At 37.9% G+C, this 26,372-nt stretch overlaps 1 protein-coding gene across 1 annotated transcript; it reads right to left on the bottom strand.

Annotated features, from left to right (window-relative positions):
- Positions 1 to 985: 985 nt before the first annotated feature.
- ass1 (argininosuccinate synthase 1) lies at positions 986 to 25,554 on the bottom strand. Its single transcript, XM_004074754.4, has 15 exons — positions 25,424 to 25,554; positions 24,267 to 24,398; positions 21,688 to 21,756; positions 21,094 to 21,282; positions 19,313 to 19,369; positions 19,161 to 19,235; positions 18,560 to 18,630; positions 18,425 to 18,455; positions 13,472 to 13,562; positions 9,784 to 9,868; positions 7,877 to 7,941; positions 5,793 to 5,924; positions 4,364 to 4,520; positions 1,443 to 1,508; positions 986 to 1,337 (listed from the first exon to the last, which is right to left on the bottom strand). Exons 2-15 carry the CDS (start codon positions 24,366 to 24,368, stop codon positions 1,289 to 1,291), a joined length of 1,239 nt encoding a protein of 412 aa, XP_004074802.1. The 5' UTR covers positions 24,369 to 24,398; positions 25,424 to 25,554; the 3' UTR covers positions 986 to 1,288.
- Positions 25,555 to 26,372: the final 818 nt, after the last annotated feature.

Genomic DNA, 26,372 nt, shown 5'->3' with positions numbered 1-26,372 from the left:
AGCTGTACGGGCTAAACCAGTGTAAAGCACAGCTGATACAAAAACCACTGCCACAGCCAGCAATGCAGATTTACAATACGAACTTACAGATTTTCACAAGTTAAGAAGGTAAAGAGTTGGAAGGCGATTAGCCCAATTATTAAATAAGATTATGGGCAGAGTAATGCAGTAAGCAGTGCATGTCTTTATGTCCTCTTTTGTTTTGAGCTGAATTAAAAATATATAATTCATGGTCCAGGGAGAGGATTCAGTGGGTTTTTTATTTGTAGTATCAGACATAACTAAATAACCATGTTCATCACATTTTTTACCTTGATTCATGTGTAAAATGAATTAGATTTAAGTGTCCAACTGTCCTTTCAGGAACATTATTACTTTTTTGGCTCAGATTTCCAGTTTGTGCATCAGAATTAATCAAGCCAGCTATGATACTTAAGTAGTTTTCCAGTCTTTCTAACTATTAAGTTTGAGATTTGTGCATTTAGTTGATGCTAAAATGGTGTTGGATATACTTTCATCTGAAAACAGTTCACTGCTCCTGAATGATGTTAATGAGCTGCTACTGTCTTTCCTGCATTATCCTGGTGCAAACCAAAGGTGAAAACCAGCACCATTTCTTTGTCTTTTAAACGCTTTCCCGTCTTCTCTTAATGTCGGGACCCCGTGCTGAGCTGTGAAATACACCTATCTGGCAGATTGTTATCTTTCCCCCCCCCCTTCCATTTGACTTGCACCATTTCAGCTCAGAAACAGCCTCATCGCTTCCAGTCGAGTGAATGCAAACGAGCCGCCATGATCGCTCAGACCGGCGCGCAGCTCCATCTGCATAAGGTGAATATGCTGCAGAGGTTAGCCAGGACAGCCCCAGGAGTTAACCAGGCAGGCATTAATGATGGAAATGGCGCCTAAAGACTTAAAGTTATAAGCATGGTATGCTTTAGAGCAGAGTTTGTGTGCAAATTAGTTCAAAATACAACAGAGAAAAGACTTTTTACTCCTTTTATTTAACATGATTTCAACATTTACTAATTAATTAATTATTTTTAAAGCACATTCAGAAGATAAACACATCTAACAGGCCTGCAAAAACACTATAGTTAGAATACAAACTATTTACCATTTCTGTATTCAGTGCTACAAACTTGTTTACTCGTTTTGTTTACAACCTAACACAGCTTACAATAAGGCAGCAGGTAGACACTAGAGGCACAATGTTGACCTTTTAGTAGTTAAGACACGATGGGAAGAAAAAGGGAAGTGAAAATGATGATTCACTGGTCTCCCACAGTTACTGCTTTTTGCCAGAAAAGCCCTGCAAACGGTGATGCTCCCTTAACCTGTGGTGCAAAAAAAAGAAAGAAAGAGAAGCAGTGTGAGTTATTTAAAAAAAAAAAAAAGATCTGCCCAGCTGTTAGAAAATTTTCGGAATATTTTGTGCAAACCTGACGGCGTTGATCCTGATGAACCCAGAAGCGTCGCACGGGTCGTAGTCTCCCTGCACATCCATGCTGGAGAGAGGAAAAGTCAAGATAGAGGTTTCAGAGACAAGAAAAAAACAAAAGATTGGCATGCTAAACATAAAAGCATTAAACAACTAATTGAAATGTTGGACAACACTTCTGATTGCAGCATATAAAAGTTAGTGTTTTCATCCGCTGCAAGGACTGGATCGCTGACCATTTCTCTTCAAATGATGCTTGGATTGATTTTTCTCTAAGCGCTCGACTTTTACTTCTGCTCGTCCTGAATAATGGAGAATCAATCCGAACGGATGAAAACACCCTCATTTACAGAGACACAAAAGCCAGCATAACTCCTTTAAAAAACAATCCCATCATATCAGGTGTAAAATAAGAGCTGAAACGATTTTGTAATCTGATGTCATCCTGCAGTTTACCCACTTCTTCTAAGAAAGTAGTAAATCTCTAACTTGTGTCCGCTTGGCGTTGAGGCCGCTCTTTGTGTGGATACCTCTGCTTTGTGTGTGCGAGCGCCTCACAATGAGCGCAGAGTAATTACAGCAGTTTCTACCTGCAGCGTTTAATACACTCCCTTACGGAGTCCTCTTCTCCCCGTTGACACCCCCCAACTCCTGGTGTACAGCTTGTGCTCAATATTCAGAAGCACTTAGCAAAAAGGAAATTGCCAACAAATGATAGGATAAACATTATAGAAAAAGAAAGACCGACAACTAAATCATCAACTCTCAATACAAGGCTCCCTACCCGGCACCTGAGCACCATTATGAGTGAGTGGCTTGCAAAGAATATGGCATTTTGTGTGTGCGCGTGTTTGTGTATTCCTTGAAGAAACCCTGCCGAATAATTGAAAGCGGAGCCAGCCGAGTGTGTGCAGGGTGACATTTATGTCTCTGATGGGTGCGCTGACGGGCTGTATTACCACTGTGTTAATGACGCCGATTACTGTTGCCTGTGGAGAGCCAACAGGATGTCAGCGGGGGTTTCATGCCTAATCTGGTCTGTGTGTGAGTGTGTCATTGTGGCAGATTTTTGTGTAGCTGCAAAGAATTAAAAATGTGAGATACTGCCCGCCTCCAGGTGTATCAAAACCTGGGCCTTTTATTAAGTAATATTTTTACCTATTTTTTTGTCTAAGAAAGATATTTTATACAGATAGTTTATCCTTATAGTGGATTTCTTGCAGGAAATGGAGAGTTTTGTTTGATAAACTCAGATAAAATTGAGAACATTTTAGTTTGAGACGAATCAATTATTCAATCTAGATATCATCAGTTCATGTACATGAGATTTAAATTAAAATGTCTTCAATGTTCTTTAAATGTATACATTTAGGTTAAGAGCTACAGATGCTAACAAACTCCAGAGGATTTGCTAAATCCAAAACATAAATGTTAACGTGATGTTTTTCTAAAACCGTTGCATGTTTCTTTTGTTCGCCAGGGAAACATCTGATAAAATGAAAGCATTTTCTACCTTTTGCTTTAGTAGATATAAAAATAAAAATAGTCAAAGCTTGTTGAGAGAGCCTGAGAACACCAGAGTAGTTTTTGTCCCAGAATTAAAAACAATTATGCTTCATTTCAAGCACAAAAGTTGTACTTTTGTAAATCTTTAGCTGATTTTTTAGAACTGAAAAAATCGAGGTTGTTGCAGATGTTTTGTTTAATAAAACAGAAAGGCTTACAGGCACATATGGTATTACAAAATAATATTTTTTACCTGAGTTTCAAGGTTATGTTAAATTGGTACTCTAATTTTCTTTGCTCAATTGTTCGATTTTTCCTACACAGTGACACTGACTCTTGATAGAAGCATTTCTAGTGTGACTGAGTTTAAAAAAAAGAAAAAAAATTCTTTCTGATATTCTCATACATATACAACAAAAACGATGATTATGTCAAAGTGTGCTAGCTCGTCATAAACTGTACATGTGCGCCCATCAAAAAGTGTATCTAAAACAGAGATGCTTAAAAACTAAGCCCCTCACCATTGATTAGAGCACTTGAGGGTGTAGATGTTTTTGTATGTGTATGTGTGTCTGTGGGGTGTTTGTAATGAGTGTCTTTATAAGAAACTGGCCCCATCTGTCATTGGCTCCACCTAGACAGATGTGCTGACCAAGCTTAGGCATGTGTCCAAGAGTTGAAATGGGAAAACAAACAACGGATTGACCCCATTTTTCCTTCTATTGTACACACAATCATTTTTACTAAACCTGAAGAAATGTATCTGAGTACAGTGCTTCTGTCTCTTTCTCTTGAACTGTATTGACTTTTTGCTTTCTTGTCCACGTTCCAACTGGCCGATGAATGCCCGACTGTGTGAGCTGTGCTTTTTTTCTTTTTCTTGCCTCGCTCTTTCTGACCTGCCTAACTACCATGACACCCTGGTTCTTTTCTCTTAAAAGCTCATTGAAATCACCTCTCTCCTCCAGCAGAAAACACCATTAGCTCCCTGACTCTAGGGTACAAGTGGAGTGTGTGACTTAAGTGGAGATGGAGAGCCATATGGAGGGTTTTTTTTTCCACTTTGGTCAGTGCTGAGCCTGCCCAGAGGGCTTCAGAGGTCAGCCTCCTGAACCAGCCCACTGTTACTGCAGCGAGAAGGGCAGGGGGCTCTGGAGGTGGTGAGGTTGGGGTCAGGGGGGGACCCTACAAGGACACTTCTCTGATGTCTTTATGAGACTGGGTCACTTTAGTATGCTGATGTGGGGAGGTCATCAGAGAACTTGGACAAGCGGACTGGTCAACAAGTGAAATAGCTGCACTCTGCCTAGAGCAGCAAAGCAACATCTGTCAAGCTAGAACAAGCACACACTTTGACTCATGGACACACAGCTGCTTTCCAAACACACACACACATTTCCTCAAAAGTTCACCCACCTGACCAGCTCCTCATTGTACAGGGACTTGGGAGACTCCCGTCCCAGGATGTAGACCTGACCCTTGAAGACAGACAACTGCACTTTGCCCTCCACGTTTTCCTGGGATTTGGCTATGCAATGCCGCACAAAATCACACTCAGGACTGTACCAAAAACCTGCAACAGAAAGATTTAAAACAAACAAAAAATAGACTTGAGATAAAATTCCCTATGAATCCTTTGATAAAATCCACCTGTGAGTAACAACTGTAATTCTGCTTTAACTAATGTATAGAAGACAGTCACGCTGTTTTTCAAATACATCAAAATTTTATTTTTACTCATTTATTACCCATTAAGGGTTAATGTTGCTCAAGTGCTTAAGAGATGAAGTCTCCCTCTGAGTTATTTGGAGCAAATTTCTACTACTTATATATGTGCAAATCTCTTTTAAGACAGGCAGGCATGGCCCCCGCACTCAGGCTGCTAAGGGGACCCGTCCCTCCTTTTATCTAAGTCTTGATTGACAACAAAATCATGACATTTTGGCTCGGATTTCTTTCTTCTTTATCGTCTGACAGAAACTCGTTTCATGAGGCGTTTGTGCACTCATTTCTGACCTGAACAGTCAAGTCTGTGGGACAGATGGGCGAGGGATGTCTCTATTTGTTCAGAGGCCAGGCACACCCTACTCAGCGGGGGTCCTCCACCCATCAGAGGCCGACCTCCACCTCATCGTCTGCCCATGTTCAAAGACACGAGCCCCTCCTGCTATCATTGCTGCCGATTTGGCACAATGCGTCGTACAATTACAGCCTCACTTTTGAAAATAAACTTGATTTTCAAGTCAAAAATGTTTCTATAAGACAGACATAACTATTTTAGGTTTAAAAAGTTAATTCACGTCAAAATTTTCATTAATAGACGTTATTTTTCTTTTCTTTGGACTCAGATTTAATTTGCTGCACATTGTTTAACTGCCCAAAGAGTCACAATATATTGTGGTTTTGGTGCAGAAAACACATGCAAGACAGCTGGATTGTTAACTTAAATCCCTATCTTCCATGTACAGTCTGCACTTCTTAATGATTTAAACCCACTGTGGGTTTAATCTCTAAAGGTAACGCCATCGTATAGCTGTGTGTGTGTGTGTGTGTGGTGGTGGCGGTGGTGGTGGGGTTCTTCTTGTGTCTGCAGGGTATAAATGAAGCAGCCTAGCAGTCAGTCTGTAATAGCACTGATCCTATTATGTGAATGAAGGTGCAGACGACTGTGGATTGGGCATAAGGGAGGATTAAGACACCTGAGCCACAGAAAGCTCTCACATGTGCAAACACACACAGGAATGAATGCACACATGTGTTCCATGTGAGCTGTGCTTTAACAGCTAGATAAAAAACCCAGCAACAACTAAAATTGTAATGAAAACGATGCATTTCTGCTACTTACCATTGTAGACAAGTTCAGAGAATTTGATACCGAGTCCCTGTTTTATGCGGCGCACCTCTTTGTCCATGGTGAACGTCTCAATGTCGAGATGGGCCTTCAGCAGGATTGTGCCTCCAGGAGTTTCATATATCCCTGAAAAAACAAATAGACACTGTCAAATTTACAAATCAAAATAGCTCAATAGGTAAATAGATGCATGTCTCCTATATCAACTTGAACTGTAATACATTTGCGATCTACATATTTTTAAGTCTATCCTTAAAAGAATTATTTTAAAGTGCCTTAATTTGCAACAACTTGTCTTACCGCAATTAATACAGAGATTTTGTAAATGTAGAAAGGTTAGCTGCATAAAAGTACTCTATTAGGCAAGAGTAATAGGTCTTTCTTGGGTAACTGATAAGGTAAGAGGCAGCTGGCAGCCTGGAATGTGGATCATAGCTCTGTGAAACCCTTGTGTATCCCTTTGAGAAATTGTGGAAAAAAAGACATATTGGCATTAATCTAGTGACGTTAACAATGTCACTAGATTAAAAAAAAAAAGTAAGAGGAAGGTGGATTTCTTAAGATTCAATTTAAACTAAAGCTGACCCAAATAGCTTTGTGAGCTTCAATTTGCAACGCCTTAAATACAAATGTTGGATTTGAAAAATCTGTCTGTGCTGAAACACAACTAAAGGATGCCGTTACTTGTCCAAAACTTGAAAAAAAGATTGACGCCTGAGCTGCAACTACTTGTGTTCTTTCTGGTGTTCCTGAGCTGCAGAGGGCACGTACGGACATTTCCTGTTGTCTCTATCAGATTAATGAGTTAAAACTACCTGACAAACGCAGTTTGGCTTAAGAGGTCCAAAAGGGAACTAGCTTAACAGAGAGAAGCAAGCAATGCAAGGCTATCTGGTTAAGCTTCAAACTGTGGCAGTTTGGTTGGGCTTAAAGGGGTTAAACCCTCCAGACTGATGGTTTTAGGGGTTTTAACCTTTTTTTTGTTACAGTTAGTCACTGAAGGTATGCAAACCATGTCAACGCCTGCAGGGCTTCAGGTCTGGGATGAGGTCTTCTGAAACTAATCTTTTGGACCAAAACCAAGCAGCTCACATGAATAGATTTTTAAAATATAGAAATCCCCCCGCCTCAGTAACTGAATGTAAGTATGAGTATTTTCATATTTCAAATAGAAAAGTGAATGCATCAGAAAAGTCTTTTGAGAAACTATTTTAGACCGAATGTTTCAAAAGTTTTACAGCAGTTTGACAAGAAGCCTCAAAAGTGTGTTTCTATTGAGTCCATCAGCAAGTCAGAGGTTTGACAGTGCAATGACAGCTGGGAAATGTTAGTCTGGCACACAAGATGTCAAATGTTATGTTGTGCACTGACAACATTCTTGACAAACCATTTCAATCACCCTCCCTCCGCCTCTCTGACCCAACACAAATAAATATGACCCGGCACAAATAAGTATGTCACATTCCCAGTCGATCCCTCCCATCATCTATTGTGCTGACACGGCTGCCGCTCCGGAGAAGACCAGCAAGTACCCTCGATGGTAGTTATTCAACCACTTGGGCACCTTGTGCTTTCCTCCCCCTCCCATCGCCTTCAGAGCAGGAAACAGCTTTGATCTTTTGTTCAACTGAGGGGACAGAAAAATAGGCTTCCCATTTTCCAATTTCTACCTGCCAAGCTGCGCTGCAGCCACAGTCTGCCGGCCAGTCAATTTGCCAATCACGGAACATAGTGTCTTGAGGGAAAAGGAGTTTGTGTTCAAGCACGTGTATGTGTCATGTCAGGCTGTGCACACTGCACATCCGCTTTTTTATTTACTGCTCAGCTTGTCAAAAGAGAATGTATAGCAGAGATGGACAGGCAAACCTTTGATTGCAGTTTATCTAGGTTCATGACAGTAGAAGAGGGGAAAAAAAAGAGAGAGTGAGCTCTGATGTGAAACAGATATTTCATTTCAAAGTGCTTGACTGGTCTGAATGTTAGAAAAAATCATGTTTTGAAAGGATGTCAAGTTAAATAACTGAAAGAGACAAAGACACCTCTCAGAGCAAAGTGACAGAGACTAAAAACATTGTTACCTCGTGACTTCATGCCGATGAACCGGTTTTCCACTATGTCGATGCGGCCCACCCCATGCTTTCCTCTAGAAGAGGAAGAAATGACAACTACTTTTTTTCTGAAAGTTTGCATTTTATTCTTGGATTTGGAAATGGTTTATTTCAAGAAATTACAGCAAAAAATAAACTAAACAAACAACAGAAATGGCATTTTATTCTCTTTTTATCTTTGCGCAGCACTGTGGCTTAAAATACTGAAAATATATAGTTAGACCTATTGCCTTGTGGTTAACACTATGCAAAACAAAATTAGTTTCAGGCTGAGTTCAATTTCCCTCACTACTCTCTAACATATGAGAGACAATATGGAGCGGGACTATCTAGTCCTCTGGATTTTAACATAATTCGGATACATGGCCAAGGCTTTTTTTCTTTATTAATTTGATTTCACCCATTTAAGAATTTAAAATCTAATAAATATTAACTCTATATATTAACTATCATAATTTTGTTTTTGAACGAGTTTATTGCAGCTTTTTATTCACAGCATTGTTTGGATCACCTGTAGATATCATAAGAAGATTTATATTAACATTTTATGAAGACTATTTATGAATCCACAGTGTTCAGGTGATAAAAACGTTGATGATTAATAAAAAATAAATGTAAATACTTTTTTTTCTGTGACAAATCGTTCAAACACAATGCACTTTGGTCTTTATTTCCTAATCTAATGAGGACTGATCCACACTAGTTTTTTGCAGGGACTTCTGGGAAATTTCCAGGGCATTCGATTTGGAATTGTAGATTCAGGCAGCTCTTCAAAATGGTAAACACCCAATATATTGCACTGAGTAGTGAGTAATGAGTGAATTTGGACACAACCTCAGTCTTTTTAGTTTGGTGTCACAAAAACTTCATTAATAGGAAAAAAATGATATGGATAACAATAGATTGACCTTAAAAGGGCACAAAAATATTGTAATCTCTTATCATGACAGCTCTGTCTATAGGTGGCTGTGGGATATAGTACTGTCTCATATCACACAATTTAGAGGTAAAACATACAGTTTCTGGATTCGGGCATTTTATCTTACATCACAAAAAGTGAAAATGCACATCTGAAACTTGAGGAAAAGAAAAAAGAAAACGTTTTAACTGTGTTTTGTCAGCAAGAGTGAATTTCACCTGAAGGGAATTTCCCTTAAAACTTAACGCATGATCTAATGAACTATTTTTCCCTAAGATAAAAATTGTTTGTTTTTATTATTATAGGAGCACACTTTAACTTAACACTTTGGCAATTTAAAATCTATAATTTTTTTTTTTTAATTTCAAAAGTTTGTGTCTGTGATGAAAAGCTGAGGTGAGGAATTCCTCAATGGAGAAACACTGAAGGTTTATAATTTAAATACTGTAAAGAAATTAGTGGAACCACATGTCATTGTGTGTCACACAGGGGCAGTCAGTCACATTTTTTGGTATAAACAAAGTTATTCCACAAATTTCTTCTCTTGGGCCCCTATTAATTTCCATATTTAATAATGATTTGCCAAATTACTGCTCAAAATGTGATATTCAACTCTACGCAGATGATGCTATAATCTATTGTTTTAAAAACATCTTGGATATCTATAATTCATTGCAACAAGATTTTGACTCCATACAAAAATGGCTATCATCAAATAAATTCATTCTGAATAAAAAAAAATCCTCCTATTTGAAGGATCAAATCTAAATGAGTATTTTTCTTATTCCTTTTCCACTTCAAAGAACAGAGATTTTCTAATATCTTGGTATCTTGTTTGTTAAATACCTAGCCTGTACTATAATTTGTATTTACTTTTTCTGTTTCTCTGTATTTGTTTCCATTCTTAACTCCTCCCATTGCTTTTCAAATGTTTAGATAAATAAATAATGACACTTACCCTATTTCATTGAGGTAGGAGAAAATTTCCAGTGGTGCATTTTTGGATATGCCATTGGTCTCGTTGGTCACTTTGATAGGCACTCCTATAAAAAACCCAAAAAACAAAAACATTTCAGTACTACTCTTAAAATCAACCATTTGAAAGACTTCTACTGAACATGTTCTTTTAACCCTTGTGCTGTCCTAAGCACTTTAACATTGGGAGTTGGGTCATCTAGACCCACTAGACAGTGCTCTGAACCTTTTTTCTTCAATGATTTGTGATCTTCACTGGTGTCCATGGATTACATGAAATCTTTCCACCTTTATCCACCTTTGTCATGGTAGGAATAACACGTCAATGTAAGGGTGGGGTCATCTAAGATAGCACAAGGGTTAATTGACTTTACAGGCATTTCAGCTGATAAAAGCATAAACATGTTAATGGAAAAACTGTATATTTATCACCCAACAGACACTTTTTTTTGACATAAAATATAAAAGAATATAAGTGTATGTTTTTATAAGTGGTTTTTTTTTACATTTCGAATACTCATGACAGATTTAAAAAGGTCAAATTATTATATCAAAAAAAAATTAATTTCTGTAAAAAATAGTTTATGAAGTCTCCTTGAAAAATTCTTCGTTAATTCCAGACAGTAATAAGGTAAACATTTTGTAAACGCAGTAGTGAAAAATCCAAAAAATTCTCATTTTAGAGCTGTTACATTGTGGGTAGACCTTTACCTAATTCAATTACATTCATGTTTCTTGTCTTGTCTTCATTACTTCGATTTATTTTTTCAGTGTCCTCATGTCCATGTGCAGAAGTCAGAACCACCTGCAGATCCATCATTCCCCAGGCTATTATGTGTCTAACACTTTGAGAACATCTCATGAAGACACCTTCACTTCCTCTCCACAGCCACTTAAACCAAGTGCACATCAATTACTGTCAAAAAAAAGGTTCTCGTTCATGATTTTCTATAAGCAACTTCAGTGGATGAAGGGAGCAACGGAAGGAAAAAGAGACATGATGGAGGATTGATGTGTTTACAAAAGCAAAATAAAGGAAATGTACATCCATGTTGTGGGCCTCTTCACACATGCACACAGATGTCAGTGAAGACATCTGAAGAGAAGAGCTCCTGATTGACTTGCAGCAAGATGATTGGTCATCTTTAAATGGAGAATCTTGTTCAGAGAAAAGACAGAGCCCTATGTGTTTTTCTAAAGCACTTCACCTACTCCAGATGTCTAATAGTTTGATTAAAAGTTCCAATAGTTTAACCGAGGCCAAACACGGAGGTGTAGCTTTCGGTGGCTATGCTCTTTTTTTCTCGTTCTGCCCATCTTGCAGGTTCCATCACTCACTGGGCGCTCTTTCTCTCCTCATGATCCTTTTTCTTCAGTTTTTCTGCTCCCTAACAGTGCAAACAATGGCTGCACAGACACAGTTGTAGGAAAAATTACTGCTTTACATTTTTCCACTCCGTCTCTTTTCCCTCCTCTCTTTTTTAGCATGACAGGAGGGAGGGATGATGCTTTTTCCCTCAAAAAAGGGGAGAGCACCGGGGAATGGAGCGTTTGACGGGGGTAAAAGGTTCCTGTTGTTAAAATATTCTTTTTTAATCAATGAGAAAACTTTGGTGAGAAAGGCAGGGATGAAAAGGTGGGAGGGAGAATGAAATGAAACATTCTTGTGCTGATCTTGTGCTCAGAGGGAGGAGTAGGCTTGGGCCTTTGTGTGGACAACTAAAACAGCTTTTGTCATCGGGCACTCAATAAAAGGGGCAGAGAATATGTGTGAAAATGGACCCCAGGCCTGCAAAAAAAAAAAAAAAAAAAAAAAGAAAACCCGAAAAACCAGTCTAGTGCATCAGTGTTTTACAAAAGCACATCTCATCTCAAGCTGGAGTGAAACCAACTTCTTTCACAGTTAACATTTTCTTTGGGCAGCTGGTAAAAAGATGTGGACACCCTTTTGCTTCTACGGCCACACAAAGTAGGAAACTTCAATTTACACTCATTTATATTACCTTTTCAGCTTTACGGATCTTGTAAATATATGTAACACCTTAAACTACAGTTCCAGCTACTATAGACCCCGAAAAGTGGATCCGATAAGGCTCTACCTCACAGCTGATTGGTATTTTTGCACATCAGCCTCCCCTGCTGACCAAAGATGAAGGGACATCTATGAGGTTTGCCTCAGGCCTGGATCTGTTTTGCCATTTTCTTTTTCTTTTTTGCACAAACAAGTGACACTTTCCACTGTTCAGCCATGGCCCTTGCAGCAACATCATCTAATGAGCGCTTCTCTGAGCCTTGGGGGCTGGTGTATTCGCTGGAGTTAATACTTCCGGACTGAGAGTGAGCCCTTGGGCCAAACATCTCAGCTTTGGGCCAAATAACTGTCAGGGGTTAAGGATAAGTCTGGGTGGTCAGAAGAGAAGATAAAAAGTGCAGAAGAGGGTCAGCTTTAGAAGATGTAGAGCTCAAGATATAACTGTAATTTTTAAGAGAATTTTCACCAATAAACCGTGTTGGTTTATAAATTCATTGTAACACAATTATATTGCTGAAGACAGTATTAGGACAACACATAAAAAAATCAGTGGAAACAAGAATTTCATTTTTTAAATATTTTGAAAAAGATATATATTTTTTTAGAAAATATTTTTGCTCCCTAGTCTAGCAAATCATTTAATGCATTAAAAAAAGACTCAATAAATTAAAGAAGAATCTACAATATTTCCACTTTGCTTCAGTTCAAACTCAGGAACTGATTTAGGGAAAAAGTGACACGATGCCAATTGACAAAAATGTTCAAAACATTTCCTAAATTTCTACACCCAATACACAAAGATTTCAGTAGATTTTCAAGTGGCATGATTTTGACTTTTTTCCCAAATACATGACACAACTTAAAATAAAAATGAAACTTTATAAATAAAAAGGACATTTTGAAATGATTTTCTACAATGATTAAATCAGTTTGACAAAAAAGCACAATAGCACAACCTAAAAGAATCCAAACCCATAGTGGAAAAAAATGTGCACAGGCATCTAATTGCTGGAAGCTACTGGAGGAATAATCATTTTGGCTTTTTTTCTGCAGCTAGAGGACCTGGAATTGAGATGTTGAGCATGAACTACTAATCAAAGTTTATACGGGTAAACCATGCGGCAATTTGACATTATTCACAAATGGATAAATTGGTTTGCAACCACCCAGATCTAGATCAGTGTCTCTAAATGTCAGCATTTCAGCACCGTGGGCCTCGCCTGTGGGACAGCCTGCCTGAGGACATGAGGGTTTCATCCACTGTGGAGATTTTTAAGAACTCAAAGCCCATTTTTTAGCTTCGCTTTCAAGACGTTTTTACATTTCCTCGTGTTTACGTAATTTGATTTAAAGGACTGTTTGTTTTTGTGGAACGTGTTTGCTGGGTTCTTTTTTTAAATTATGATTATTAATTTTAGTACTATTACTAGAAGGTAAGGTCCTATATAAATAAAGTTAAATTTGAACTGAAATTGGTTTGGAATACTAACGCTGAGCTGCACAGGTGAATTGCCTCAAAATTGTGTAGTTCAGAATGCTGGGAAAGGTTGGCATGGCTCATGTTTCTATTACATGCATTTTTTTTATTTGAAAGTGATACATATGTAGAATTTAACTGACAAGCTAAAGAGTAACTAACCATTTCTAAACTCCATCTCCAGGACATCCGGGTCATTGGGGGAATCCGCTGGGTTTTTGGTCATCAAGTACAGGTCAGGTGGAGCTTGACTCTGGGGGGGAAAGAAAAAGCAATCTCATTTTCCCCCTCAAATTATTTCACAAGTCTTACTGTTAAATAACTGGACCTTATTGATAGAACAATAGTTTGGCTGCCTTTTAAAGAAATATCAGAAAAAGTCAACACATGGCAAGTGATAAGGATGAACCTGTACAAAAGATATCTTGACAGCATCAAGAGACGAGTGAGCTTTTTGCAGTTTGACTTCCCACTCTCCAGGAGACACTTCACTACAGGAAAAGTCCACGGTAAAATAACTCACATACCCATCAGACGAGCCAAAAAAACATCCGACACAAAGACAGAGTTGCTGTCATGCGAAGGCTTCTTTTTTTTCTTTTTTTAAAGCCATCCTTGTCTCCAATATTTTTCCAAGGCTTACTTTCTGAGTGACATTCCAATTTTGATCCATTTTCAACAAAGACATTTCTTACATGGCCATCAAGCAACCAAACCTAAAACCAAAGCCCACTTAAGTTGTTGTAGTTGACAGATATTTGTCACTCTCACAGTCCCTGGGTGCAGGAAGTGATTTCAATTTCAGTAAGTCATGGTTGGGACCTAGGGGAGCGTGAGTCCATCCACCAATTTGTGCTTGCAACAATTACACAGCATTAGGACAAGACGATGGCCAATGTCTCCTGAGCTGAATCAAATTGCAGGGGGGAGCATGCAAAATAACTACTGGGTGCATTTAAATGGAAAGCTTTACCAGAGTCTAAATCATCATACAATAACTAAACGGGCATCTGCTCGCCGCCTGTCACTGAGGGGGAAACGAGCAGCGCAATCACTTTCCTTCCTTTTAACTAAACACTAAAATTGACTGGGAAGGCGACTGTCTCCTTCTTTATTTTCTGCCTCAGTGCTCTGAAAGATCCCAAATGAGAGCCAGTGAAAGACAAGTATGATGACAACTCTGAAAAGCTTTCAGATGCTTATTCTACTAGAGCAGAAACAAGGAAGCCAACATTTTGATTTGGCTTTATTTGAGCCTTAGGATAAAACACGAAAAGACATACTTGAGTTTTTGTATTAACGTATTTTTAAGACTTTTTTTTTTACAGTTCATTATTACTGTTAGCGGTGATTTACAGGAAAAAAAACAATAACAAAAATTACCGAGAACATTTTTTTTATTTAAAACATTAACGTCACTATATGTGACAGTTTTAAAAGATATTCTTGTTGTAAATTACTGACTTTTCTCACTATCTTTATCATTCTTATAAAAAGATGTTGCAAAAAAGTTACTTTGAAGTGGTGAAAAAAGGTGAAAGTATATGTAGAATTTGGTTAATAAAAAAACAGATAAACTGATCAATTTTTAAAAAATGTATGTTTTTTTTAACTCTAAATACAAACATACCACAATCTAACAACAAGTCACAAGCTACTGGGTTAAAAAAAAGGGAATATGGGTTGCTTTCAGTAAGCAGAAGATCATCCATCCATCCAGGAGATCAATGCATTTCAATTTAAACCCCCTGCAGATGGACCCGTCCCAAAGCCGTGGCCCCGAAAAAGAGGAAAAAGGTAAAGATGGAGGAGGCGGGGGGCCGAGGGTATTGGTAGGAAATGGGGCGTGAAGCGCACCATCATGTAGCACAGAGCAGCTCCTTTGGCAGTCTTTGCTTTGGCGATATTGTTGTGCAAAACGCTCTCCCGTCCAGGAAAAAAAAAAAGAAGGCTGACGCATGAACCTAAAGCAAGTAAAATTCCACTTCTTTCCTCTTATTAGTTGCCTCATTGGTTTTCAATCAAAGCCAAAAGGCCTAAAAAGAGATAGAGGTAGCAGGAGGTAAGACGAGGGAGGAAAAAGGAAGAGAAATATTGGTTTGAAGTGATGCTTAATTCACTACATTTCAGGTCTATCTGTCTTATTTAAATGCAAACAGGGAAAATGGACATAAAGATAAAACAATATACATGCTTTGTGTAAAACAGATATCATGTTTGACTAAAAAAAAAAAGTTTGGTTCTTATTTTGACCTTTTAGCAGAGACAACAGACAAATGAGGGGATGCTAAGAGAGGGACACCACTTGCTAAGTACTGCAGGTCAAGCTTATCAGGCCTGAGGGTAGCGAGGGCACAGGACCGGCCCTGACCTCTTTGCTTCAAAGCACACATTCACATCCACATGTTCGCCTATGAGTCCACTTCCTACCCCTACAGGCAGCTCTCCGACCATCCATCTTTCCAGCTAGCCATGCGACCAGCGGCACACAAGTTTTCATTTCCTCCCCAGTGAGCTGAGGTTCAGCGTTTCGCTCATTTACCTCTGGTCAACACGAGCAGTGGCCCATCACCTCCCTGATCAAAGAATTAAGTGGGCCTGGGGACATGTCATGACAGAGGCTGTAATTACTGCTAAGATGATGTGTTAATGAGTTGAGACAGGTGTCGAGCTGCCTCTGGACGCTCACTAGATGCTCGTGTGTGGAGAAATAAAGAATGCAATTACATGACAAAGTCTGACCAGTGTGCAAAGCAGCGGTGCTTGGTTTCATTTCAGCTGCTACCTACTAATCTTATTAATAGTTAAAACTTAAAATACTGAATTTAGTGTTTCACATGTTACAGATTATATTCCAAAACAAGAGAGTGCTTCTTAAATAAAGGAAAAAAATAAAAAAAAATTCTTGCAACTTTGCTTTGCTTTGATTGAGTGAATAACAACCTTTTTAAGATTAAAGTTAACATTAGCAAATGCTGATGAGTAAGTAAAAATCTGTAGGTCAAAAGGAAACAATGTGGGTTATCAGGAAGGATCCAGCGTTAATCACACAGTAATCTGAACTCTCTTATCTATGGGGAAACACGTGAGCGACCATTTAGACATTTCCTAATCTGACTGCGTAGAGCAAAGAGGGAGCATTGTGTCAAAGGTGGGCGGAGCCGGGCTCCAGTTCGGTCTGGGCTCAGCCTTTAGGGCTGAAACTAAAGGAGAGGCGGACGCTGAAACATGGAGGGAGCCGCTCAGGACAAAGTGGCCTCTTTCTGATGGTCGTGAGATGCATCAGAATTTCCCATGGTTGTCTGACAGCTTGTAATAAAATTGGTTTTGTTTAAATGATAGTAGGATTTTTTGTCAATTACATCAACTTCAATTATTATTAGTCCGGCTAATGAAATAAAACATTGATTGCAAAAAATGGAAACAAATATCGGTTTTGCTCATTTTCAATCTAAAAAATATACTTTTAACAAACGTTTTTATCTATAATCACTAGGTACACATGCAAAGGTAGCTAGTTCTAAAACTTTATGAAGAAAAGTTCAACTTTTTGTGGTAAAATCCACATTAGTTACATTGTTATGGCTAAAAACAAAGCATGGAATCAGCATTGCTACCTATGAAAATGTCTAAAATGAACACCCCAGTGACTGGCATTTGCCGTTTACCAATCTCTGAGGAAGCTAAAACTTTTAAAAAGGTTTAGAAGTTACGCGTTCTGTGAAATAAAATGTTAAAACACTGTTTTATCATTCAGACAAAGGAAAGGAATTACAGGAATTATACTAAAAACAATAAAAACCCTTAAAAACAACTCTTCTAAATTGTGTCGCCTTTAAAAAAACTTAAAGTAAGCAAATAAAGTCCACAGGAAATGTCAAATAGCCAAAATCAATATTGGAGATTATAATCTGTTTTAAACATTATTTAGATCAAATTTATTCATATTTGCATTAAACCGCCCCTTAATAAAACGGATTTGGTAATTTAAGAAAGAAAAAAGTTAAAAGTCAAAATTTGAGAAAAATGTTGGTTGATCTTCTTCTTTTTGTTGTAATAAACCCTCTTAGAAGATGAAACATTTCAGACCTCCTAAAATATTTTTGAATGATTAAACTCCTTTTATGAAGATTCAAATATTATTTTGTGGCTGTCCTGATGTACTCAAATCCTTTTAGTCTTTCAGGGCTTGGGACCATAAATATTTTATTGTATTTAATACCAATATTTGATGCAATACTGGAGTAACTGGTCTAACACAAAATCCCTGAATAAAATCAGTTATGCAATCCTATGATACATAGCTATGCTTTTGAGCTGGGTTGTTTCATTCTTTTCAAAACATTTCTTCACAGGACGGCCACTAAAGAGGCGGTGAAGGGTGGGAAAGGGACAGAATGCCCCAGAGGTCTGTGAGTTACAGTGGTCTTGCCCCTGCACCTCCTCTCCAACAGAGCGGGAGCCTTCTTCTCCCTATGACACCCTGTGCATGGGGACTCATCTGTCTGGCAAACTGTCTTTGTACTTTACTGTTATTGGTGACATTTTGGTGTCACGGTGTCATGGTGAAGTGGCTCCCCTCCCACGTCGCAGCCTGCGGCAGCACAACCAGTGGAACAATGAAGTCCCGAGGAGTTGGGGCTGGAACTCAGGAGGCCCCAGCTGGGCGCAACGCTCTAACCCTTCCCCCTCCGAGGCTCCCATGAAATTGGGAATTAGCAGAAGCGTTGCTGACGACAAGTCAGTGTCTGTGTGTCCCAGGTTCTTCCCAGGGCCCGGCGAGGACCCGGGGTGAGGAGAAAGAGAGACACAGACACATTGACGAAGGGATGGGAGCTTTGGGGGTCATTTGGGGCAACCTGTATGTACTGCACTGATCTATGACCCCAGCGAGGATCAAACCCATGTCTTCACTGTGGTATCATTAAAAGAACAAGTTTGTCCCGGGTGAATTTGTCAGAGAGAGAATAAAGGTTTCACTTCAGTGTCACTCCAAATGTTCAATGTACTCAACTAAGCAAAAACAAAGTGGTCTGAAAATGGTTTCTCTCTGACAAGGAGGACCAAAAAAATGAAATTTCATTAAAAAGATGAGATTTTAAAACAGAAACTTACCTTGGGATTTTCCAGAATACCAGATTCATAACTGTAAAATAAAAGGGACCAAAGATTTTTTTTTAATGAACTGCAGCTGTTTTGTTGCTTACTTAAAATAAAAGCTGTCGACACATTCACATGCGTTCCTCTCACCTTATGTGCATGAGATTAGCATCCATGCTCCAGGGTGCCTTTGGAGTAACAGGAACTGGAATGCCAAATTTCTATAATTCCACAAAGCAGCAGTTACAAAAAAAAAAAAGTATTTTTTTTAAGAGCAAAGAAAGCTTTTATTTAAAGTAACTGGCTTGTGTCCTTCTTTTAACAATGATGTGTTAATTAACTCTGCTACCTATGAGACATTCAGTTTAAAATAAATGTAATTTTACCAATTCTGTGTTATGTAGATGTATTTTTACATGTGTTTATGATTTTTACAGTGTTGAATTAAAATATCATTACTGCCCTCTAGTGGAGGAGCCTGTAAATAGAGGTTTTGGGGTTATGAGTCAGTTTTGGAAAAGAAATACACATTTCCACCTATACTGTGATCTCACATACACCATAACCATTGCATTAAGCTCACATAGATTTTCCTGAAACAAGTTTTCTACTACATTCGGTCCAACTACATGTTTGTTACTACTTATTCGTATTTGTTTATGGCTAAATCTGTATTTTAACATTTTTAGCCATTTTATAATCTATTTCAACAGACATACACTGTCTGATTACTAAAACAGTGTGCAAATACCTGCGCATATTCCATTAGGTCTTTTCTCCCTCTGAAGCGGTTGTAAAACTCAGGGATTCTCCACGGTGCAATGATCTAAGGAAACATGGCTGCAGTATTTTTTTAAACACTTTTTTAAAAATTCATTCCTTCAGACAGTGAAACAAACTAACCTTGACCTCAGGGTACAGGGCATAGCATGTGAGTTCAAAGCGTATCTGGTCATTTCCCTGAAAAATACAAAAAAGGACTTATCTCCATGTATCCCATCTGTATTAATCTTAACTTTAATAAAACAGGAAAAAAAAACAAACAGCTATTAAATTTACAAATTCAGTCTGATTATGAGTCTTTGTCAGATAACTCAATTTAATTAGTTCCCTTTGTCACTTTGGTGCATCCCAGTTTTAGTTCTAGTGCAGAGTTAGAGATATGACTAAAAGATTCCAAGTTTGTTGGGTCTAATATCAAGTTGATTTTAAATAACGAGTGGTGTTTGCCTCCACCTACAGGACAAAACATGTATTGCATTAGAAGTTAACCCTCTAAGGCAGTGTTTTTCAACCAGTGTGCCGCGGCACACTAGTGTGACGTGGGAGATGGTCAAGGTAGCACAAGGGTTCAGCCTTGTGCTACCTTAGATGACCCCACCCTTGCATTGACGTGTTCTCCCTAGCATGACATAGGTGGATAAAGGTGGAAAGATTTCATGTAATCCATGGACACCAGTGAGGTTCACAAATCATTGAAGAAAAAAGGTTCAACGCACTGTCTAGTGGGTCTAGATGACCCAAATCTCAATGTTAAAGTGCCTAGGATATCACAAGGGTTACAACAATTTTACAGAGAGATATGGTCTTTGCAGTCAGTGACTGCTGCGGGCCATACATATATCTTTTCTCCCATCACCATCTTCTGTTGTTTTATTTCTGTCACGTACATAGATTATACAGGGAAGAAACTGTATTTACTATATTGTGTAACAACAAAACCACACATGATGCTAAAAGTGAGCTCTCCTTTTGTAATAATAACTTAACATTTAAAAATAAATTCTCATTACAGGGTAAATAATACAATCAATGTCTGAAAAATACTTTTTATTATATAAATAAAGCAAAAAATGACCATAATGTGAAAAAACTTGATGAATGAGCAATATGGTTTATATTTTCTAGTTCTCAGTAAAAACATTTTCATTTTCATGTGTAAATGGAAGGGCTGGGCATGTTAACTTATTAATAATGCATAAACGTGTGACTGAATAAATGCCAAAATAGTATTTCAATACACTTTTGTTCCTCCAACAGAGGCATTTATGACTGATTACAGGGTTTTTCTGCTGTTCTCTGATTTGAGAAAAACATATGTCGGTTCAAAGTATTGAATAAACAAAAATTACCCCATTATAAAATGTTGACTTTTTGTTGCTCAAACAATAATGGTTAAATTCCAACTGCGGTTTGGATAGTACAGCAAACAATCTTTTTTTTTTAAAGCAAACTACTTTCCCAATTAAAATTTTGCAATCAAAAAAAGTTTGGATACATTATTATGCAATTTTGGAATGAGCAATATGAAAGAAGCAAGATTGATCACAGACGATCATGCGATGAATCCCGATTAAACATTTTAATAATTGCAATAAAATATAAACAGCGTAATTTCTCAAAAGTATAAAGCTTCAAACTCCTGGTTGCATTTTGGTTAAAAAGAGTTAATGTACAACCCTGCCTACAAGTGGTCCACATTTTCTGACCTTTTTAACTTCCTGATGTTTAGAAAAGGCTGTTTGGGATGACACCACAGTAAATCAGTCACTGAACAAGTAAGCTTGATGAAGTTATACTTCCCACTAAATTTTAAGCTTTACCATCTGCTGGTCAACAATACAGCAACGTGAAATCTTGGGATTGCAAGGAGATTGGAGGTTGTTGTTGCATGCATGACTAACCTTTCCAGTGGCGCCATGGGAGACAAACTGGGCACCCTCTTTCCGTGCAATCTCAACCTGACGACGGGCAATGCAAGGCCTTGCTATGGCAGTGCCCATCAGGTACCGGTCCTCATAGACTGCATTGGCCTGAACTGAAGGCCAGATGAAGTCCTCCACAAACTCTTTGCGCAGGTCTTCAATGAAAATCTACAGAGCAGATGTGTGTTACTTCCATTTACAAAGAGGGCAAGTTGGGCGGAAATTGGAAGATAGTGTTCCCTTCAAACAAGCAAAAGCTAAAAAATGTATACAAGATTAGAACACAAATTGATTTTTCATAATTCTGCTGTGTAATCTGACTATAAAATGTAAAACCTCACTCATAGTTATTTAAATAAGTAATCTAGTTGCTATTAGACTTCTTAATTAGTCTATTAATGAGACATTCATTATTGAATGACTTATGTATATAAAAAAGTACTTTAATCATAGATTAGGACCAAACATGAAGAGGATCTGGTTATTAGTGAATTAACAATAGCATTGTAGATGAACTATAAGTGGGATTTTATCCTGAAGGCTCAATCAAACCCTCCATTTCCTGTCACTCACCTTCTTTGCACCAAGACTTTCTGCCTTTTTTCTTGCAGCTTCAAAATCTTCATCTTGTCCAATGTTGGCCTGAAACAAACACAAATAATTACACATTATTTGCACAAAACCATTTACAGGCAGATTCACAATACAACAATAGAATTATGGCTAAATCTTAAAAAAGGAAATGAAAAAAGGAAAAGACAAAAATACAGAAATGTCATCCTTTTAAAGTAAAGTTTAAGAGAAGGGCAAAGTTTTATGTTGCGGAAGCAGCTTGATTTTTCTAATTCTAAACCAAGAGTTTACCTTCCAGTGCTCTGTTTATTGCAGATCTGTTAGGTTTGTGTACTGCAAAGAGGTCAGACATGAACTTATACCATTTGAATAAGTAGGATATAAACGTATACTATCCCTAATTAGCAATATAGTGTAATAATAATCAATAGCTAGTTTAAGGTCTGCAGAAGAAGAAAGGTCGGTTCTTCTGGCTTATGGCTAAAACTCTGACCACCACAAGGTGGGAAGTAACAATTTCAATTCATTCATTTACATTTATATAATTAACTTCTTGTAAAAGTTGTTTTAAAAAAATAGTTTTACTGAACCAAAATATATTATTGACTTGAAGTGAAAGTCAAACCTGTCTCTCTCTTTTTGTTACAACCATTTATTCTAAGGATGCTCATGTTGTATCTGGAATATTAGGGATCAACTGGATGAAAGGACAATTGATATTGACAGGGGTAAATATGTCTGCAAACAAGTCTTTTCAGTAATAAACAACATTTTTACATTATGTACCACTATTTTACTCTAAACATTAGTAAATGTCTTGTTGTCAAGATGATTCATGAGGATTTTTTACAAATTGCACATTAAGTATTAGATTTTTTTTGGCACAATTCTTTAAACCATAAATCAGATATGCCGAAATCAAATAATTAGTTGAGTAGTTATATTAACCACTATTTTAACTTTTATTTAAACCACTTATATTCATATTCTTTCTCAAGGGTATTTTAACTTTTTTGTAAGTGTACCCTTACTCAAGTGTATTTTTTCGGTACTGCCACAATGACAAATGTGTTATATAAAATTTGCTCGAGATGGAGGCATAAATGATATTTCTCTACTTTTGGTTGAAACATCTAAGTCACACCAAGTGAACCTGGTTAAAGTATATATATATTTAAATGTAACCCTTTATTTGAGCAGTTAAACAAAAGTCAAAAAAAAACTATGGCTCTTAAACACTAACCTGTCTTTTTTTTTTACTCCTTACAGGTCAAAAGCCAAGCTGCAACTTTCCTTACCTCCAAAACTTCCCTCTCATTGTTCAACTGCAGGAAATTGAATTGCATCCAGAAATGCATTAGTTCTAAGTAGTGCCAGAGATGATGCAATCAATCACTCTAGAGCTCAGCGAATGTATCTGTTTATGTTTGTAGTCAAAATCCAATTAAACAAAATTGCAATAAATAATTCTTTAAACGTCCACACTTAATGGATGAGCACAAAGACACGTGACCAAGCAAGCGTTATTTCTGAGAATCCACCAGCTTGTTATTCAGACCAGGTGTCCCGAGGAAATGAAATATGCTTAAGGGCACAGAGACGCTGCCAGATCTCCTGCGAGCTTGAAGGAAACACATTCCTGTGAAATGTTAACAGGTGCAGTCAACCAGCAGCACATATACTTAGAACAAGGTGTGTTTTATCTGAAATAAAGATTGACAGTTTTTCCAAATTCATATTTTTGTTTGTTAAAAATTCAGACATACATTAACTTCTTTTTAGTACTGACGTTTATCAGGGATCTATCATATAAACTGGAAGGAGATAATGAATTTAAAACACGTTTTTATGATTATTTATTACTATTTTATGATTCTCATATTTAATTTATTGGGTATATTTGGAGCAATGGATGGACTTGCAAGTTCCCTCAGGATTAATAAAGTACTTTCTTTCTTTCTTTCTCTCCATCCATCCATCCATCCATCCATCCATCCATCCATACTGGAGCCATCCAACTGTATAGTTTTGCCACCTCAGACGATGAGCACAAAGACAGACTTGGATCCATTTGTCTGCAAGTGAATGTATCAGAATGGAGTGGAATAGAGCGCTTACAAGGGGTCCACCCAGTGTAATTTCACGTCACAAATATAATATTTTTTTAAATTAATAATAGTTTGAATAGAAATTCAATTTAAGCTTAATTTTCTTTATATATGTCCATATATGTCCTCCATGCTCAGAAAAATGCCACAAGAACATGATAAAAATACTAAAAACACACCGACCCCCAACACTAAAATAACACTTCGTGAAGATGAAGCATAAAATCTGCTGCCTCTGCATTTCCAATGTGCCCTCCGGGTCAAAACGTAAATCTAGCCAGATTTAGGCTCCTATTATGAAGCCAAATCCAGGGATGAGGGTTGACCCGCGTGCACACAGCTGGACAAAGCGCGCCTGAGCTGTTGATGCTGCAATCAGCCAGGCAGAACTCTTCAACAATGCTTGGCGTGCGGAGAGGCAGCTGCGGGCCGACCATCACCGGGCCACCTGCTGTTGTCACAAAACTTTACCAAGTATGTGATGACGTCATAGCCTTGCTCCTTGAGCCACACGAGAATGCAGGAGGTGTCCAGCCCGCCGCTGTACGCCAGAACCACGGTGCCTTTAGACATGATGATGATGGGTGTCAGCGTCAAAAACAGCTGTCAAACCAGAGGAAAAAAATCAGTTAGGTCACTTTGAACTGCTTTTAAAGTCCCACTCTGATCAGCTTTTGATCCATTTTCAAAAGCGTCCCCAGTGGTCTTATAATCATGATTATGCGGTTATTAGACTATTTAAAAAAACTTGTGCTGTTTTCTAGGACATAGTTTCTGCAGGGCGGCAGGAGTTCATTAGAAATTTAAACCTGAGTTGTGGGTGGGGCAGGATTTGGTGCAGAATAAGTCATCATCCCTTTGTTGACACTCTCTATCTTACAGCCCCTCACACCCCCAACATGATATTAGTGGTGCACCAAAAATGGCGAGAAATATCAGAGCTATCGATGTGCCAGCTTAGACGAGGAAAACGCAGACGTACATGGATCTAGTCGTTTGCAAGCGGCTGCGAAGGAATAGAGCAGGGAGCTTGTGGCCAATGACTGTGGCCCCTATTACAGCTACAAGCTTTTTCCAACTGCATTTCGTTGCATCTGCTCCTGATTCACAGCGATTTGGATAAAGAAATCCTCTGACACATTTTTGATGAGGTCTTTTTTTCAAGGGACACCTGAGACCTTTACATATATGTCAGAAAAAATGTCACAAGAACATAGATAACAGTTTTAAAAGAAAATTTGCTATAATATTCATTTATCATAAAATTTACTCTGTGAAAAATGAGGATAGTTTTACTCGTCTTCTTAAGGCATTTTTTAACAAAACGTTTTTTGTATTTTGACTTTTTTTTTTAACCTATGAGTCACTATGTCCCGTTTTCCCAGTGTGATGGAACAGCGCGCAGTAACCAGTGTGGGCTGATAACCCGGTTTTTACCGGTTCGAATTCAAACCGAGGCGTTTGTTTGCCAGCAGATGATCATGATGATGATGCACACGGGGCTTTGCGACACCAACGGCGCTCTGATTGAGACGACTGGCTGCCATCGAGACGACACCGACCGACGCAGAGATTTAGAAACAAACATTTCCTGAAAAATAGTGATGTGAGGGTGGAGTGTTACTCACAGGCTGCAGGGACGTCTGATCAGATGCGGGATGAGCGCTGGTCTGCACGCTGGAGAGACGAAGTGCGACACCGACTTCAGTCCACCCGGAATACTAACTGTTGCACGTCGCTGTCTACGTCACTCAACCAGGGAGCCTCCTCCAAAAGCACCAGACAAAAAGAATCTGACATAAAAAGGCAATAATAATTTTACGGAGCAATCTCTTCAGTAATATGAAAAAATTGCATTAATAATAACGTTTTTATTCAACAAATAGGTGCATAGAAAAAATGTCCACATATGTATCATAACTTTGCAATGACTCGTGAATCTGTACCTCACATTTCCTATTTTCTTTTGAGCTCTGAAACCATTTGGGACTATTTATAAATACCAAATTGAAAATGAATAGCGTCATAAACCTCAAACATATAAACACCTATTTTAATTGTATAAAACATTTGAAAATACTGTATATTTATTATTTCTTTAAATCAAATTTTATTTACATAATTTCAAAGTAAGAAAAAATACCTAACTTTTTTGGATATATTACATTACTGAATTTTATTACTTTTATAAAAATTCATACATCCAATGTGTACCATACAGTGGAACTTTGTACTTCCCTGCTTCTTAAATAATATTTCTTCTTTATTTCTTTTACTATTGTCTGTTTACATTTGTTAACTTCTTATTCATCCATCCATCCATCAATTTCTGAACCTGCTATTATCCCTTTCAGGTTCATAAGGTTGCCCATGTACTGTTGTTATTTTTTTCTTGGACAGGATGCCGGTCTGTCCCAGGGCTGTTATTTTGTGTAAAAATGTCTATATGTTCTGTAAATGTATTAAAAACAAGAATAAGAGAAAGAAAAAGGAAATGTTGACCTATATGCACAGTATGTAACTTCAATTTAAAATTTCTCTTCTTGTTTTTGCCTTGTGCTCTTAGAAAACCTAGTT

The sequence above is a fragment of the Oryzias latipes genome, chromosome 12 (assembly GCF_002234675.1).
Source record: "Oryzias latipes chromosome 12, ASM223467v1".
Taxonomy (NCBI): domain Eukaryota; kingdom Metazoa; phylum Chordata; class Actinopteri; order Beloniformes; family Adrianichthyidae; genus Oryzias; species Oryzias latipes.
Note: the sequence above shows the minus strand (reverse complement) of the source record. Positions and strands in the feature narration are given on the sequence as shown.